General features: G+C 38.3%; 4 protein-coding genes across 6 annotated transcripts; 3 read left to right on the top strand and 1 right to left on the bottom strand.

The window, feature by feature from the left end:
- Positions 1-3: 3 nt before the first annotated feature.
- On the top strand, positions 4-2333 carry LOC119984862 (protein DMR6-LIKE OXYGENASE 2-like). The gene is made up of 4 exons (XM_038829001.1): positions 4-265; positions 358-605; positions 828-1149; positions 1989-2333. The coding sequence occupies exons 1-4, from the start codon at positions 47-49 to the stop codon at positions 2235-2237; spliced, it is 1038 nt and encodes a 345-aa protein (XP_038684929.1). The 5' UTR covers positions 4-46; the 3' UTR covers positions 2238-2333.
- A 1172-nt stretch (positions 2334-3505) lies between these two features.
- Positions 3506-5133, bottom strand: LOC119984696 (protein CURVATURE THYLAKOID 1B, chloroplastic). Its single transcript, XM_038828771.1, has 6 exons — positions 4885-5133; positions 4672-4775; positions 4505-4591; positions 4305-4367; positions 3968-4005; positions 3506-3865 (listed from the first exon to the last, which is right to left on the bottom strand). Exons 1-6 carry the CDS (start codon positions 5042-5044, stop codon positions 3808-3810), a joined length of 510 nt encoding a protein of 169 aa, XP_038684699.1. The 5' UTR covers positions 5045-5133; the 3' UTR covers positions 3506-3807.
- Positions 5134-5947: 814 nt separating this feature from the next.
- Positions 5948-10018, top strand: LOC119983637 (metal tolerance protein 1). Of its 3 annotated transcripts, XM_038827327.1 has the most exons (3): positions 6010-6080; positions 6339-6443; positions 8574-10018. In XM_038827327.1, exons 2-3 carry the CDS (start codon positions 6417-6419, stop codon positions 9795-9797), a joined length of 1251 nt encoding a protein of 416 aa, XP_038683255.1. In that variant the 5' UTR covers positions 6010-6080; positions 6339-6416; the 3' UTR covers positions 9798-10018. The 3 variants fall into 3 exon arrangements, with proteins under 3 accessions (XP_038683256.1, XP_038683254.1, XP_038683255.1); XM_038827328.1 differs by lacking the exon at positions 6339-6443 and having other exon boundaries at positions 5948-6080; XM_038827326.1 differs by lacking the exon at positions 6339-6443 and having other exon boundaries at positions 5967-6080; positions 8457-10018.
- Positions 10019-12635: 2617 nt separating this feature from the next.
- Positions 12636-15054, top strand: LOC119983985 (transcription factor bHLH67-like). The gene is made up of 4 exons (XM_038827726.1): positions 12636-13083; positions 13426-14106; positions 14227-14625; positions 14737-15054. Exons 1-4 carry the CDS (start codon positions 13051-13053, stop codon positions 14803-14805), a joined length of 1182 nt encoding a protein of 393 aa, XP_038683654.1. The 5' UTR covers positions 12636-13050; the 3' UTR covers positions 14806-15054.
- Positions 15055-15737: the final 683 nt, after the last annotated feature.

Raw genomic sequence — 15737 nt, 5'->3', positions numbered from 1 at the left:
TCCCTCCTCAAATTAGGGTTAAGAAAGATTCGTGTGTGTCGTTGCAATGGCTACTTCAACGTCTCTACTGTCTGGTATTGCTTCTAGTACAAGGCATGTCCCCTCAAATTACATCCGACCCCCAAGTGATCGTCCAAAGCTTGATGAAGTTGTGTCATTGGATGAATCTATTCCTCTCATTGATCTCCAAGACCTAAACGGCCCTAACCGCTCCAAAATCATTGAGGAGATTGGCCAAGCTTGCCAGAATTATGGGTTTTTCCAGGTATATATGTGTGTGTGTGTGCATGGATATGGACTTGCAATCAGTAGATATAGTTCTTAATTTTGTGCTTGATTTGACTAATTATTTTGCAGGTCAAGAACCATGGAATTTCTGATGTGGAGATAGATAACATGTTGAAGATGGGAAGTGAGTTCTTCCATTTGCCAGAAAGTGAGAAGATGAAGATGTACTCTGAAGATATGTTCAAGAAAAACAGACTCTCTACCAGTTTTAATGTAAAAACTGAAGAGGTGTCCAGTTGGAGAGACTATTTAAGGCTTCACTGCTACCCTCTTGAGGACTACATCCAGGAATGGCCAAACAACCCTCCCTCATTCAAGTACAAAATTAAATTTTCAGTTACGATAGGGATCTAAGCAACTGATATCTCAATTATCACAACTGCTGAGTTGTACAAATACTATTTAATATGCATCATGTGAGACTTGTGGAGTTCACGAATTCACTTGAATCTTGTGCGTCCAACTCAACAATTGGAATAATTGGGAGGATCCAGCTGCTGAGATCTTAATTAATTTGTTTGGTTATTTTGTTTGTGTAGGGAAGAGGTTGGTGAGTATTGCAGGAGTGCAAGAGGACTGGCACTGAAACTGCTGGAAGCAATATCTGAAAGTCTGGGTCTGGAGAAGGATTATATCAATAATTCTTTGGGAAAGCATGGACAACACATGGCTATCAACTACTATCCACCATGTCCACAACCAGAACTGACTTATGGACTGCCTGGTCATGCAGATCCAAACGTGATCACCATCCTCCTTCAAGATGATGTCGGTGGATTGCAGGTTCTGAAGGATGGCAAATGGGTTGCTGTAAATCCCATTCCTTATACCTTCATTGTCAACATTGGTGATCAAATCCAGGTTACAAATTCACTCACTATCTCTCTCATACACCAAACACGTGTGACTTGAAATTAATTAGAATTGACAAAAGTGTGGACAAATGTTTGTTTGGAGAAACAACAAATAAAAATAGACACAAGAAAAACGAATATATGATGTATAGTGTAACAGTACGTTCATACTGACCTATATGACTTTGTCTTACTCGACCCAACACCTAATTTGAGCCCAGAAAAAACATTTAATTGTTACTAGTTTGGAGGTTTGACCTATTATATTCTGTCCTTCACATTTTTCTCTGAACAATATGGAACAAGAGATTTGACTCTATCGTCACTCAATAGTTCATCCAACACTATCACTAAATTAACATTACATAGACTTGTGGCTCCGTCCACTTGAGTGCGTGGCTCCGCCCACTCGAGCGCGCATGCTACATACAATATTGAAGAAACCAAGAAGCTAGCTAATTAAGACAATTCTAGACTACTGTTTAGAAAAGTCCAAGAAACAGATTCAATGTTGTGTGTCCTTAGCTTGATAGTGTCAATAGTGTAAGCATGTATATATACTTATATAGATATAGGTCAGCATATGACGCAATAGGATACGGTCAACATTGTTTGTTAGGCCGCAATAGTCAACTGAATTGTCTAGACAAGTTGGTGAATAATTGCCGCAGTCGCTTGAGGAAAAATTGTCTAATTCGTACAACATCAATGCAATAGTAACATTTGACTGACTGGTTATAGATTAGTCAAACAATCTTAATCTTCTGCACAAGCTGAGACATTTGAAGTCCATTCAAACATCAATGTTTAATATCTTACTTGTCCTGCATGCATGCATGCTTGCAGGCACTTAGCAATGGTCATTACAAGAGTGTGCTCCATCGAGCAGTGGTGAATTGCAGCAAGGAAAGGATCTCTATCCCAACATTCCATTGCCCGTCGCCAGACGCTGTGATCGCACCAGCTGCGCCGTTGATTGATGATGATCACCCCGTTCTTTATAAGAAGTTTACTTATGCTGAATATTATGCCAAGTTCTGGAACCGCGGCCTTAATACTGAAACTTGTTTGGACGCATTCAAGGTTGAAACTTGAAACTGTCCTATCCCAATTCCCAGCTGAACCTTTATTCTCTCTATGTTTTGTTTATGAAGCTTGCCCTAATAATGATGTACTTCTTCTGCGTCTAAACTGCAATAAATGTTTCTGCTTTTGTATATATATGCTTTACAGTGATTAATTATATATAGTTAATTTGAAGTTGATTGCACCATGTTATATATTATTGTAAATATTGCTCCAAGCAAAGCTTAATTAATCTCTCCTTTTGTGCATGTCCATGTGTAAATGACTAAATGTAATCAAGCAAATCAACATGGATTTCTTTCTTTTACTTTTTCCAAAAAAAATACATGATCAAAAGTTCTTTTTTTTTTTATGGTGGGACGCAAGCATTACGTACTGGTAAATCCATCGGGCTTGCCATAAATTACGCGTACAAGCTAAGCCGATTAAAAATACATGTGTAAAGTGTAAACTCGTGTCTTCAAATAGTACCGAACCCTAATGAGAAAGTATGAGTAGCATGCACGGTGAAGCAAAATGATGTAGAATGCATAATAATGGAAAGAAAATGTTTGATACCCAAAAATGTGACCCTCAAAAGATCTCGAATTAATGTGGAGTATTAGAGGTTTAGTGGGACTCACATGTGTATTTTTAATGATTGATTATTCTAATGCCCCATAAATCTGTTAACGAAATTTGACGTCTATACCCCTGTAATGCACGTACGGGGAGACAAGTAGGGGAGACATGTTTGAAAGTGTTCCCATTGAGGTATCAAGTCTTCATCATGAGACTTTCAAAGTTATATATAATCCTCATACATTAAATTGGACGTCTTGCAGACAGTGCTTCATGACTGGAGTGATGATCACTGCTTGAAGTTGTTGAAGAACTGCTACAAGGCCATCCCAGATAATGGAAAGTTAATCGTTGTGGAAGGAGTATTTCCAGATACTCCAGATGATGCAAGTGTAGCTACAAAACTCAGCAGCCTAAGTGACGTGACGATGATGACTCAAAACCCAGGAGGGAAGGAACGCAAAAGTCAAGAATTCATGGCTTTGGTCACTGGTGCTGGATTTAGTGCCATTAGATATGAATGCTGTGTTGGAAACTTTTGGGTTATGGAATTCTATAAGTAGATGAATTATGCTTATAATTTGAAGGTGTACATCCACTGTTAATCTCTTCAATAACTATGAAAGAACCATAATGTAACTAATGTAGTATGTACCCTAATAAAATGCATCGTTTACTCTGGTTAGAAACTTACGCAGACATCATCAAGCATGTTATCTAATTTTAGCTCAAGTAAGCCACACGAATCACATATATTACGAGGGAAACTCAGGTGCTTTGGCAAATATGAATGAGGGTTACTTTTATGTAGTCCTTCAAGATATTTCATGTAAGAGAAGCAAGTTTTTCTTGGGCATCATATAGTGTTCAAGAAGAATTACATTGATTTACTCACGTTAGAGACTTAATGCAGAAAAAATCGAGCACATTACATCTCGTCATGCACTGCTGAATGAAAATTGCTTCAGAAACTGAAATTTTACCTCATCTCAGCAGCCTTTCTTCTAACTGGCATCTTCTAGCTGGTCCCAATTATATCCTTATATGTGCCTTTTATTTTCTGAATCAATGCTTCCCTGAAACACGGCAACATCTAGTAAATACATACAGGACATACACAGACTAATTTTGAAATTGATTTTGCAGAGTACTGTCATCAACTCGGGATTGACAAGTACCTTTCTGGTTTGAAAATCAGATTCTTGTATGCAAACCACTGCAAGAGGTGAACACAACAGGAAATTATCAACAATAAGGAAAATCAACCAAAATGCTAATGGTACTCTAAGCAAAAGGATTTTCTTTCATGGATGTCATCATTAATAAGTTCAGCCATATTTGTTTACCAAGGAATTTAAACAGGCAAACATGGTATTCGATTACCAGATAGTTGTATCAAAGTTGTATAAGAGCCTGTAAAGCATTAATTAAACCACAAGCTGGCTTTTTAACAAGCATGAATACTGTTAAAACATTTCAAAACATGACCAAAGAGTACAAAGGCTCAATACTTACCCCAGTGTAGCCTATGCCGACTAGTTCAAGAACTCCAGGAACCAAAGGAAGCCTATCAATGGCCTGTAGCAAAACATCATCAAACTCCTTTTAATCAACCATCCCAATTTACCAGGTAAGTACTAAAACTTGTTAGGTTCACATCAAAGAAATGCACAAGGAATTTTATTAATCAACCAATGTGCAATTCAAAAACCCACCGAGACCATCCCAGCGGAAGCCCATAGAGCTACCCCGCCGGCCACCGCGAGTGAAGTCACTGCATACTTATCTTCCACTTTATCCCACTGTGTAGTAGTCATCATGTCAAGAATTGGCCGCTTCAAACAAAACAGGACACCAGAAAATATAGGTTATAAATACTCACAGCTTCTTGAATTATCTTAACTACATCTGGCAACTCCGTCCCCGAAACTTCAGCCGGAGCCTCCCCAGTGGCCATTGCCATGACATTCCGAGCAATTTTGCCACCTGAACAACCCAGAAACCAAACAATGAATATCTATCCTCCTCAGTTACTTCTCTCTATGCACAAATTGATAAAGTAAGTCTATGCAGTAAGTGTATGCGACTGACTCACAATAAGTCGTGGTCTTGGACGCTCGGCTTTGAGACTGAACAGGAGGAGGAGGAAGCGTGGGAAGAGTGACACATTGTGGGGATGTTTGGCGAGGAGCCGTGGCGTCAACAAGGGGAGATAAAGAGGAGATAGAGAGAGTAGTGGAGGATGTTGAAGCCATGGCTACCAAAAACCCTCACAAGATAGTGTCAAATTTTCTTTGTTTTGCGATTTTATTCCTGGGTTTTGTTGGGAATGCGATGATTTGGTGTTCGGAGATTGGTTTTGTTTTTCAGGTTCAGAACTGGAGGAGCTACACAACCACCCGTTTCCCAAAAAACAGGATAGTGCTGACGTGGCAGGTGGATAAGGCTCCTTTTTTTTATGGAGTTTGATTTATGGATCCGGGTCAAGGTCAAGGAGTCGGAAAATCAACTGTGAAGTGAAACCAAAACTAGGCCGAGTCGTGACAAGAGCCCATTAGGCCACATTAGGCTTTGGGAATCTTGTTGTTCATAGGTCCATCAAAATTCGGGTTTACCAGACTAAACGATGGGCTCAGCCCAATTTTCGGTGCAGGTCTGGACCAATAGCATGTCATTTTCGTCGTGACTCGTGTGCGTGTTCAACTTTTTTAGTGTAATATAAAAATAATCCAAGATTTGAATTCCTACCATTTACAACAACGTTGTTATCAAACTAATTAATATATCCAACAACGTTTTTGGTCACGTTCATGAATCTTTTGTGTTTGACTTGGGGATGGGAAAAAAATTGATTCTAGACGGAACAATATCACATGTTTATGAAATATTTATATGTTTAAGTGTTAGTAAATTTGATGAGATTTTTTAGTTTAGATCCGGATCCGGTTTTAAATCGATCAAAAATTTTGTGTTTGAATAAGAATTTTGGACATATAACTTATGTAAACACTTGATTTAATCTGGGTCGGACATAATTTTGTCACCTCTAATTAGACTGAAGTTAGAGTTCGATCGGGTATTACCCTGTCTGAGCAGGGGCAATATTGTAATCAGACAATACATTGCAAACGACCCTCTGTGATACAGAATCCAGATTAGTTTATTACAAATACAAAACGACGATACTAGAAACAGCAATGTGTGCATTCTAAATCTATTTTTGCAGTTCTTGCGCCATTACACCACGAACAGGTGGAGGGCCCTCTGCAGCAGACGAGGAAACCTAAAATGGTAAAGTGAAGAAGTACATCCCCTCTGATTTCTATCAGTTTTTCCGCTCTATTTTGAGTTTTTCGCTGCGCATACTCTTGATTTACTTGTTCTTCCACTATTAACGCACCCGGATTGGTTTTGCTATTCATTTTGCTTAACTGTATTGATCTGAGTATGGTGAGCTACTGAGTTGCTGTATTTGGGTTCTGCTTGATCGGTCTGGAAGTTTAATGGTTATATAGTGTGTTCACTCTTGATTTCCCAATTTTTTTTCAGAGACTCGTTGCTAAATGTGGCCGGGTCGTAGATTTGTAGTTGTGCAACTTAGAGGTCACATGTTAAATTCATAGAAACATGCAGCCTCACTACATATTATGTGGGGTAAGGTGTTTCCCCGATCACGCCCATTATGAGAGTCTTGTGCACGATAGTTGTTGTTTTGTTTGTTACTGGTTGCTAAATGGAATATCTAGTACTGTATTACTATATGTGTTTCTTTTCTATATTTTAAAAGTGATTTTTTAGTGCTGCTGGCTGAGACATCATGTTTTGGATCCTTGGATTAAATTGAATATGCTCAAGATCAACCAATTTTTTTAGTTGATTCGGCATTCGATGCTCGTTTATGCAAATTGTTGTGATGCTGTTGAACTATTATGTTTGGTGTGCTTTAAATATTATGTTTGTGTCTAATGCCGTCTTTTGGTCCAATCATGTATGGACTAGAAATTTGATTATGGATTGTGATGCTATGCTTGTGTGTTCTAGAATCTAGATTATAAAAGTGAGACAAGCTCTCGAGCTTTGTTCATTCATTTTCCTAATTGATAAACTACTTGTATTTTTGGATTAATACAATGGACTTATCTTTCGGTATGTCTTATGCATTTATATCATTCCCTGTTGTCATTGTCTTGATGTGGACAATTTGGATGTTGATATTATATATTATCTTTAGGAAAGTGAGAAAATATTCTACAACATTCAAGAATCTACAGTCGACAAAATCACCTTTGTATTGTCTATGCCAATGCAATTTTACTTTGAATTTTTAGTAAGCTGTGGCTGGTAAAAAAGTTAACCCAGTATCATTGTTTGTTGCTTATAAGCAGTACTTCATTTGTATTGTCAAGTTGGGATCTGGGAACATCATCCCTCTTTCAGGGTAATACTTTCATTAATTGGTATATGTTGCAGAAGGTTCACTAACAAGTAACAAGCTTCATTTGCAAAACATGGGCATAGGAACATTAGTTTATATTTGTTTTCCTTCTCCTCCACTACTACTCTTTTTATTTTCGTTTTTCGTGTATAAGAATTATTTAATGTGTTGTGTTTGCACAATTATAAGCTTTGTCGTTTGTTGTATTAAGATGGGTTTTTTTAGTTTCTGTTCAAAGTGGGTAAAATGATCAATCATCTGGTTCTGTTCAATAAACAACTCTAGGTTGGAGCATCTGTAGCGTGCAAAGTCTTTTACATGCATTGCCTTGCTCTTTGCAATTTCCTGCTTTTATTTACATATTTTCCTATTTCAGGTGCTTAAGACCAAACCCACTTTCTCTCGTTATGTTTTTGGCTTTTTTAGTGAAGCACTAAACATACTTTATTAGGGCTTCCATCATGTTTCTCTTGTGCCTCAGCATGTCTAGTTATGTCTGTGTCGAGATCGAATTTTCATTAATTTGAAGTGAAATGAGATACTACATTCTGAAAGTTGCATCCACACATGCCCAAGTACTTACTCTTGAAATTGTGCATCTTCTTATGGCCTTAACGAGTAGCAAAGCTCGGGTGTTACTTCTGAGAGAAGACATTGATTACATATGGTTTTATATTCAATACTAGATCCTGGGACATAAAAATGATTCTTGCTAGCTCCCCTTGGCCTGCTTACTTAGATAAGTCCACAGGAAGGGTGTTTGACTGGAGTTTGATATACTAGAATAGGGGTATCTCAATTTTTTGCTGATAGTGGTTCTTTTAATGATTGATAACCTATGGTAGATCTTAGTGCCTAATTTTGGTATTGTATACTTTAGCAGTTGCTACGAAAAAGATTTTCTCATTTTGACATGATAGATTACTGTTTTTTTTTTTTATGAAGTGTGATAAATAGGTTAATGTTATACTTCTAAAAGTGTTAAACGATAAACAAAGTATTGATGAATATGGTTACTACTGGTTCATCATAGAAATTGCTGATTTTGTTGATGTTCGCTTCCCCATATAGAAAGGCTCTTGCTTTACTTTTTTGGGTAGTGCTTTAGTTTTTAACTCATTCCTTGGCTTGATTTTGTTATTGTGTGCTTGCTATGTACTTAGCCTTCAAAATTAAAATTCTGCAAGGGTTGAAGTTTTTCTAATATATTTCTTTTTTGCTCGTTGAAGTAGGGAGTTGATGTAATTCTGATGCCAGTCTCAGAAATTTGTATCCATTTTCATGTGAATGTTTACACTTTGTAAACTGAAATCTGTAAGATGTTCATGGTGATGTTTCATATTTTTCAGATGGAATCACAACATTCTCAACATGGGCAAATTATTGAGATAGGCATTGATGGTCCTGACAGGGAGAGGTATATAGGAGGGACTAGGATATGTGGGGCTGCATTTTGTGGATTCTCAGATGCCCGAATAAACTCTAAGGAATCTGAAGAACGATCCGCTTCCATGCGAAAGCTGTTAATTGCAGTGGCACTTTGTGTTGTCTTCATGGCCATCGAAGTTGTTGGTGGCATCAAGGCCAACAGTCTGGCTATATTGACTGACGCAGCACACTTGCTTTCGGATGTTGCTGCTTTTGCTATCTCCTTGTTCTCTATTTGGGCAGCTGGCTGGGAAGCCACTCCCCGTCAGTCCTATGGATTTTTTAGGGTTGAGATTCTTGGTGCTTTAGTTTCCATCCAGCTTATTTGGTTGCTAGCGGGGATTCTGGTATATGAAGCCATTGTTAGGATCATTAATGAGACGGGAGAGGTAAATGGCTTTCTAATGTTTATAGTTGCTGCATTTGGTTTAATTGTGAATGTTATCATGGCTTTATTATTAGGCCATGATCATGGGCATGGGCATGGACATGGCCATGACCATGACAATCACAAGCATGGAATGAAAATTACCGCACATCATCATCACGCGGAGCACTCAAAAGATGACGAGCATCATCATGAGGAGCACTCTAAAGATGATGACCATCATCACGAGAAGCACTTAAAAGATGAGCACCATCATTCAAATGAAGATTCTGCTGAGCCACTTCTGGGTAAAGAAAAGAACAAGTCTGAAAGGAAGAAGAGAAATATAAATGTACAAGGAGCTTATCTCCATGTACTTGGAGACTCCATTCAGAGTATTGGGGTTATGATTGGAGGTGGAATCATATGGTATGAACCTGAATGGAAGATAGTTGATCTGATATGCACGTTAGTTTTTTCTGTAATTGTTTTGGGCACAACATTTAACATGCTTCGGAACATACTTGAAGTGTTGATGGAGAGCACACCTAGAGAGATAGATGCAACGAAGCTCGAAAAGGGGTTGTTAGACATGGAGGAAGTGGTTGCTATTCATGAGCTACATATATGGGCCATTACAGTGGGGAAGGTACTGCTGGCTTGCCACGTGAAAATCAGGCCGGATGCAAATGCAGACATGGTGCTGGACAATGTGATTAACTATATCAGAAGGGAATACAACATCAGTCATGTTACTATCCAGATAGAACGCCAGTGAGTCGATTTTTCTGGGGCCTTATGGTTCTAAAGTATTCAATTTCTTGAACTGATATTTTTAGCTTCTTACTATGTTCATCCTTCTTAGATATGGCTTTCAAATATTTAGCATAGAAATGATGGGTAAATCAACAGGAAGTGATGGTTATCATTTGTGGATGATTTTTCTTTCGCCCTATTCCCAGCATTTTTTAAAGCCACTTATATCTTTAGTTTGTTCAACCCAGTCTTTTGCTTCTTTTCGAGCTGGCTACCTTTTAAGATTATCTGTCCATCTGTACATGCACTATCCTTATTAGGAAGCAGGTTTGGTCAGAATAGAAAAGGAAATCGCCCTCTTTACCATCAATGGTATGCATCAAGTGTCTCTGATATCTGGGATCTACCACGAGCTAAGTTTAAGTACTGCCACATGATTCAATTGAAATGGGGTTTAATCTCCTATCCCTGTACGAAGTATTCAGTTAGAAATGACACCTTGCTGGTGGGGGACTTTGGTATGATGGTGTCATCTTATTGTGTAAATACAACCTGTGAATTTGCAGGTGCTCCTGTCATTTACCATGAAATGACTGCATCATCCAGAGTACATACATAGATGCACAGTCCCGGTTGGAGAGAAGGTTCAACCATTAAGATTAGGAGATGATTTATCATTTATAAGGATTTATGGATCCAATGCCTGATTATTTTTGCTCTTTTCTGTGAGAAATAATGATGCAATGGTGTTTTGTAACTAGTAAGCTATCCAATTGTTATGTGGTGTGATTGTGTGAATAGATAAAGCTTCCTTGTCACAGCTACAAGACAAGTTGAAATGCTTAGCAGATTTATCAAGGAGAGAATGCATCAGGTTGTGTGGCTACAAGGTTCAGTATAGTTTTATAGGTGGAAATGGATGCCACATTTCTTATATATTGATAAGATTCCTAGACTTTTAACTTTTCTTGGATTTTTTTTGTTCTTTGTAAATTGTGTGAAGTGGTGAAGGGACATATATATGGTGGTTTTGTCATTTGTTAGGCTTCATGATGGCTTGATAGTGAGGCAATTACCTGTGAGTTTTTGACTTGTGAAGGTTGTTTAGGAAAATCAGAAGGCTTTGGTGGTTGAAAATTGTTCTGCCAGTCAAAACTGGGTCCAATATAGGGTGATGGATGGTACATATGACTTGAGTTAAATTGTTAATTGGAATGTTTTTAATGAGAGGAAAAGACATGAATGAAAGACCAGTCTGAGTTTTTGTTTCACTCCGCGTCCGACATAATTAATGCGAAAGAGAAGCAGCATCTGGTAGCATTGGTCCCCCAACACAATAATTTTTTTCGAGACATAACCACTGACGGTCGTAAGTTGACGAAAGATGAGCGTACCAGCCTGCTTTTAACGGGGATAGGGGCTCTAATTTTGGATCCAGTTCTCTTTTAAAATTATGTTAAATCATGAATTAAAATATGTGATTAAGTATTTTGATGTTCACAATGTTTGAATATTGTAGATTTGGGGAAAAAAAGGGTTTTCTAAAGTCTAAACCCTAATCCGTAAATTTTAAATTCTAAACACTAAAAGTTAAGCCCTAAATCTTGAACCATAAATCTTAAAACTCTAAACACTAATTTCTAACCCCTAATAAACTCTAATATGTCTTTTTTTTTAAAAAAATCATGATTTAACATGATTTTCAATGGCAGTATGGGGAGGAGTAGAGATCAGAAACTTCTTCTCCTCTCCAGATGTATATCTATCTTTTAAAATTAATTTTGTGATGAATAAGGTATGCTATTGAGTTTCTTCACCAGTTTGGATCTAGATCTCCTCCATCTATCTATTTTTCTTGACCATCTGTTTTCATATTTGGTCTAGCGACACAAATCCATCCTGTAAAGTGATGGGGCTCTTAGATCTAGAACTAAATATCGGTCTTTCCAACGTTAAATCTTGATAAGGGGAAGCCAAAACACCTGATCCAGACCAATTGTGCTTGTTTGTTTAGTTTGTCCTCGTTCATCCCGCGATAGTTTTATCCAGTTCATCCCAATGTTATTCAAATTTATTCCGGTATTGTTTTTTTTTTTGTTCTTAGGTATGAGTGTCTATTTTCCTAGATTTGGGTTTGCAATTTACTAGGCTGCTAATGTATCCTTAGATGTAATTTTGTACTTTCGTGAAATGAATTCCTATGATGATTGGGAGGCTCACATTTGACTCCCAATAACCATTAGGAGTTTAAGATGGATGGACCGAATAATTTGAACTTAGTTGGACGTATAAGTTATAACCTTTTGGTCACGGGGCGAAGGACTGGTTACAGGGACAAGTCTTGATCCCCAACAGAAATCTCAGGTTGGAGCTCCAACACAATTCTCTCTCTCTCTCTTAATGTGAAACATATAATTTGCTGAAATTCTAATTGGCAATCCCTACTTAACACTTTTACACAAGCTAAGAAAGGTAAGCGTGAAAAGGGATAAAATTTTCTGGTACAAATGACAAAAAGAGAGAAGAAACGCTGAAACTAAAGTAGGAAATAAATGGGTCTAGGGTAGACCCGGTGGTCTATGAACCAAACCATCATGTGTATCATTCACCATGATAAGTATATGCTATTTATTAATTTTATTAAAAAAAATTATTCTATTGATAGTCCGGACTACGGTGCACTATTGCACAGGACCTACCCTCAATTATAAATAATGTGCCCTAAGTCGCAAGGCACGCTGTCTGGTACATAGGTTGGAGCCCCATGTGAATGAGAGTGGAATAGGGACCGTACCCAATTATAAAAAGGCCCAAAAAGGTGAGTTGGGGAAATATAGGAATGACCCATCATCAGACGGATGACATAATCGATAGAGGACTCTCTCCAAAAGCTTTTCTTTCTAGAGAGAGGGAGGAGGAAGAGGAGTCCAATACTTATCTTTTCTTTAGACTAATTTCAACCTTTCGTTTTTATCTAACCCCATCCATGTTTCCCTCAGCACCACCATTTTTTTACCTCTGTTAACTCAGAGCTATTTACTATCTCTACTATGGTTTCCATGTGAGATACCCAGAGCAATTAATGTATTCTATTTAAGAGCAAAATGTGTGTGCTACACTGCTACTAGGGTATGGGGTCTCGTTCTGCTTCTTGGGGGTTACATTTATTACTATTCCTCTGTTGGAATCACTAGGGGAATGTTGGTAACCGAGAGAGAGTGAAAAGAGGAGAAAAATTTAAGGCTTACCACTTCAACAACTTCTGCACTTCTTTGATGGAGAAGCTCCAAGGACCCTTTAATCCTTGGGTATGTTTACTTGTCTCAGTTCAGTTGAACTTTCTCTTTCATTGAAACCCATTTGTAGAATCAAGAAATGGACTGCATTTACTCCTTCAAATGCTTGCATTCAATGCATCTGGTTAGTTTTGGGGAAAATACTAACATCTGCATTGCTGTCTCTCCTCTTTAACATTCCATTCTCATTCTCTGTGTGTGTGTGCGCGTTGAGACTGAACCACCTACCCATTACTGCATTACATGACATGACAGAAGTTTTCCATTAAGACTTTCTCTGGAGAGTAGGTGCTAAGCCTGCCAAGGATTTCTTATTTCTTTTTTCAAAAGCTTTGTTTTTGTGCTTTTTGGCAGTTCATAGGGGAGCATCCGGATGTGGAGTACTGTTTACCACAAGGATTTCTCAACACAGAGAGCCTGAGTTTTGAGGAAGAAGAGCCATATTACCTAGACCCAAGCTTAGAAGATAAAATGCCTTTCCTCCAGATGCTTCAAAGTGTTGAACATCCACAATTTGTTCCCCTCAAAGAACCCAACTTTCAGACACTTTTGAGGCTCCAACACCTGAAGAAGCCATGGGAGATAAACACCTACATGCCTGAAATGGAAACACAGATTCAAACAGTTGAGCCTGAAAGCTGTATCACCCATGAAATTGTGGACTTACATTCACCAGTTAAATCTGAAAGCAAGAATCTTCAAAACCCACATTCTACTACCAGCCACGAAGGTGTAAGCTCCGGGTTCCACCAAGAACTACCCAGCTCTGCGGAACCATGTTGCAGAGAAGGTAACTCAGGCTGCTCCCCTCCGTGGCCTCAACTGCAGACCAAACCCAGAGTCGCCCAGGACTGCAAATCTTCCCCAGTCACAAAAGGAAGGAAAAAGCGAAAGCGAACGAAGCCCACCAAGGACAAAGAAGAAATAGAGAACCAGCGCATAACCCACATTACAGTCGAACGCAACCGCCGTCGCCAAATGAATGACCATCTCAACTCTCTCCGCTCGCTCATTCCTCCCACTTACATTCAAAGGGTATGAATAATTTTACATTCTTAAGCGGTTAAAGCTTAAAAAAATTGTATCTTTAGTTCTCTTTATGTTGAGTAGTATTGAATTTTTGGTCTCTCAAATTTGAAACGTTATATGATTCAGGGTGACCAAGCGTCGATTATTGGTGGTGCAATAGACTTCGTGAAGGAAATGGAGCAGCTTCTACAGTCACTGGAAGCTCAGAAGAGAATAAGAAAAGCAGAAGCCAAAGCCGGGTCAGACATTTCATCGAATGGGTTGCTTACGTCCCAGTCTCCGCTGAATCGTCAACCATTGCCCCAAAATGCTGGCAGTGAAGAAGCAAAGGAGGAGACCAAACCAGAAACGGCACAAATTGAAGTGACTGTGATACAAAGTCATGTCAACTTGAAGATTGAGGGCCCAAGGAGACCTGGCCAGTTATTGAAAGTCATCGTTGCTTTGGAGGATCTCCGGCTAGCTGTCTTACACCTTAACATCACTTCCTCACAGTACACCATTCTTTACTCTTTCAATCTCAAGGTAATGAATGCCATTCTGATTGGAGTCAGTCAACCTTTTAATTTTAGACTAAACTGTGAAGAAGCCTTGATTTCTAACTTCCTTTGCCATTTTTTTGTGTGGTAATTGCAGATAGAAGATGAATGCAAGCTAAGATCAGCTGATGAGATTGCAGCAGCCGTTCATCAAATGTTCAGCTAAATTTCAAATTATTAGTCAATTTCAGGATTTTAGGTGCGTACTGTAGCCTGTGAATGCACCACAGACGAGGGTGCATGACAGTGTAGATGATGTTTACTGCTTGATCAGAAAAAGGCTCCCTTTTTTTTGTAACCAGATGAATATATGTAACGTTCTCTATTTTTATTTTGGATTTTGTGTCGTATGAGTGGGGCACACCATGTTAAAGTGTTGAAGGAGATATAAAATAAATAAATAAAAACGAAGTATCTTTCAATTTCAAATGGATTTGCATAATCTTTTTGTTTTTTTGGTGAGCAGACGTCCCATTAAATTGAAACTCGGAGCGGATTAGACACGCACAAATTTGCCTGATAGATCACGTGAGTTGAGACCTAGTGCAAATCACTAGAAATAATTATGTATTATAACTCTTGACATGAGACAAGATTTTTTACACAATAATTCCGGGTGCAAATGATGTCTCTTTTTGAATTGACAAATGCAAAGAGTTTGCTATGTCCAATTCCCTCATAGGTTTGATGGTACGAAAGTGCAACGGATCTCAGTTATCCCAGCTGTTGAGGTGTATTCACAATATTCAGTGTACATGTAGAGCCCATCACATAGACATTAAATCTTGTGCATACACCTTAGTAATTAGGATAATTGAGATCTTTATCCTCTCTTTTTTATGGTAACACCTTATTGTTTGTTAAAAACTTATTAATTCTTTGTTTTCTATTAAAGCTAATGCATGTCCATGTTTGTCTAATTTAGATCAACAGGAAAGGTTTGGATGGCATTCAAGGACCTATATTATATATATATGTATGTATGTATGTATGTTGGTACAGGATGAGTTTGCATTCTATGGTTATAACTCGAGGACCTGCAAGAAATGGTGCTATTTCTGGATGTTATTGATCCAAAAGAAGAAAACCAAAAGTGCT

Source organism: Tripterygium wilfordii, chromosome 18 (genome assembly GCF_013401445.1).
Source record: "Tripterygium wilfordii isolate XIE 37 chromosome 18, ASM1340144v1, whole genome shotgun sequence".
NCBI classification, from domain to species: domain Eukaryota; kingdom Viridiplantae; phylum Streptophyta; class Magnoliopsida; order Celastrales; family Celastraceae; genus Tripterygium; species Tripterygium wilfordii.
The sequence above is the reverse complement of the archived record's forward strand: the minus strand, read 5'-3'. Positions and strand labels throughout refer to the sequence as shown.

Excerpts from the sequence above, each read along its gene's own strand:
- LOC119983985 (XM_038827726.1), top strand. The coding sequence starts at position 13,051 with ATGGAGAAGCTCCAAGGACCCTTTAATCCTTGG. Across the intron at positions 13,084-13,425 it reads AAGGACCCTTTAATCCTTGG|TTCATAGGGGAGCATCCGGA; the intron begins GTATGTTTACTT and ends GCTTTTTGGCAG. Across the intron at positions 14,626-14,736 it reads TTTACTCTTTCAATCTCAAG|ATAGAAGATGAATGCAAGCT; the intron begins GTAATGAATGCC and ends TGGTAATTGCAG.
- LOC119984696 (XM_038828771.1), bottom strand. The coding sequence starts at position 5,044 with ATGGCTTCAACATCCTCCACTACTCTCTCTATCTCCTCTTTATCTCCC. Across the intron at positions 4,368-4,504 it reads CTTCCGCTGGGATGGTCTCG|GCCATTGATAGGCTTCCTTT; the intron begins GTGGGTTTTTGA and ends GTTTTGCTACAG. Across the intron at positions 3,866-3,967 it reads CTGATTTTCAAACCAGAAAG|GGAAGCATTGATTCAGAAAA; the intron begins GTACTTGTCAAT and ends GCCGTGTTTCAG.
- LOC119983637 (XM_038827326.1), top strand. The coding sequence starts at position 8,544 with ATGTTCATGGTGATGTTTCATATTTTTCAGATGGAATCACAACATTCT.
- LOC119984862 (XM_038829001.1), top strand. The coding sequence starts at position 47 with ATGGCTACTTCAACGTCTCTACTGTCTGGTATTGCTTCTAGTACAAGG. Across the intron at positions 606-827 it reads AACAACCCTCCCTCATTCAA|GGAAGAGGTTGGTGAGTATT; the intron begins GTACAAAATTAA and ends TTGTTTGTGTAG. Across the intron at positions 1,150-1,988 it reads ACATTGGTGATCAAATCCAG|GCACTTAGCAATGGTCATTA; the intron begins GTTACAAATTCA and ends GCATGCTTGCAG.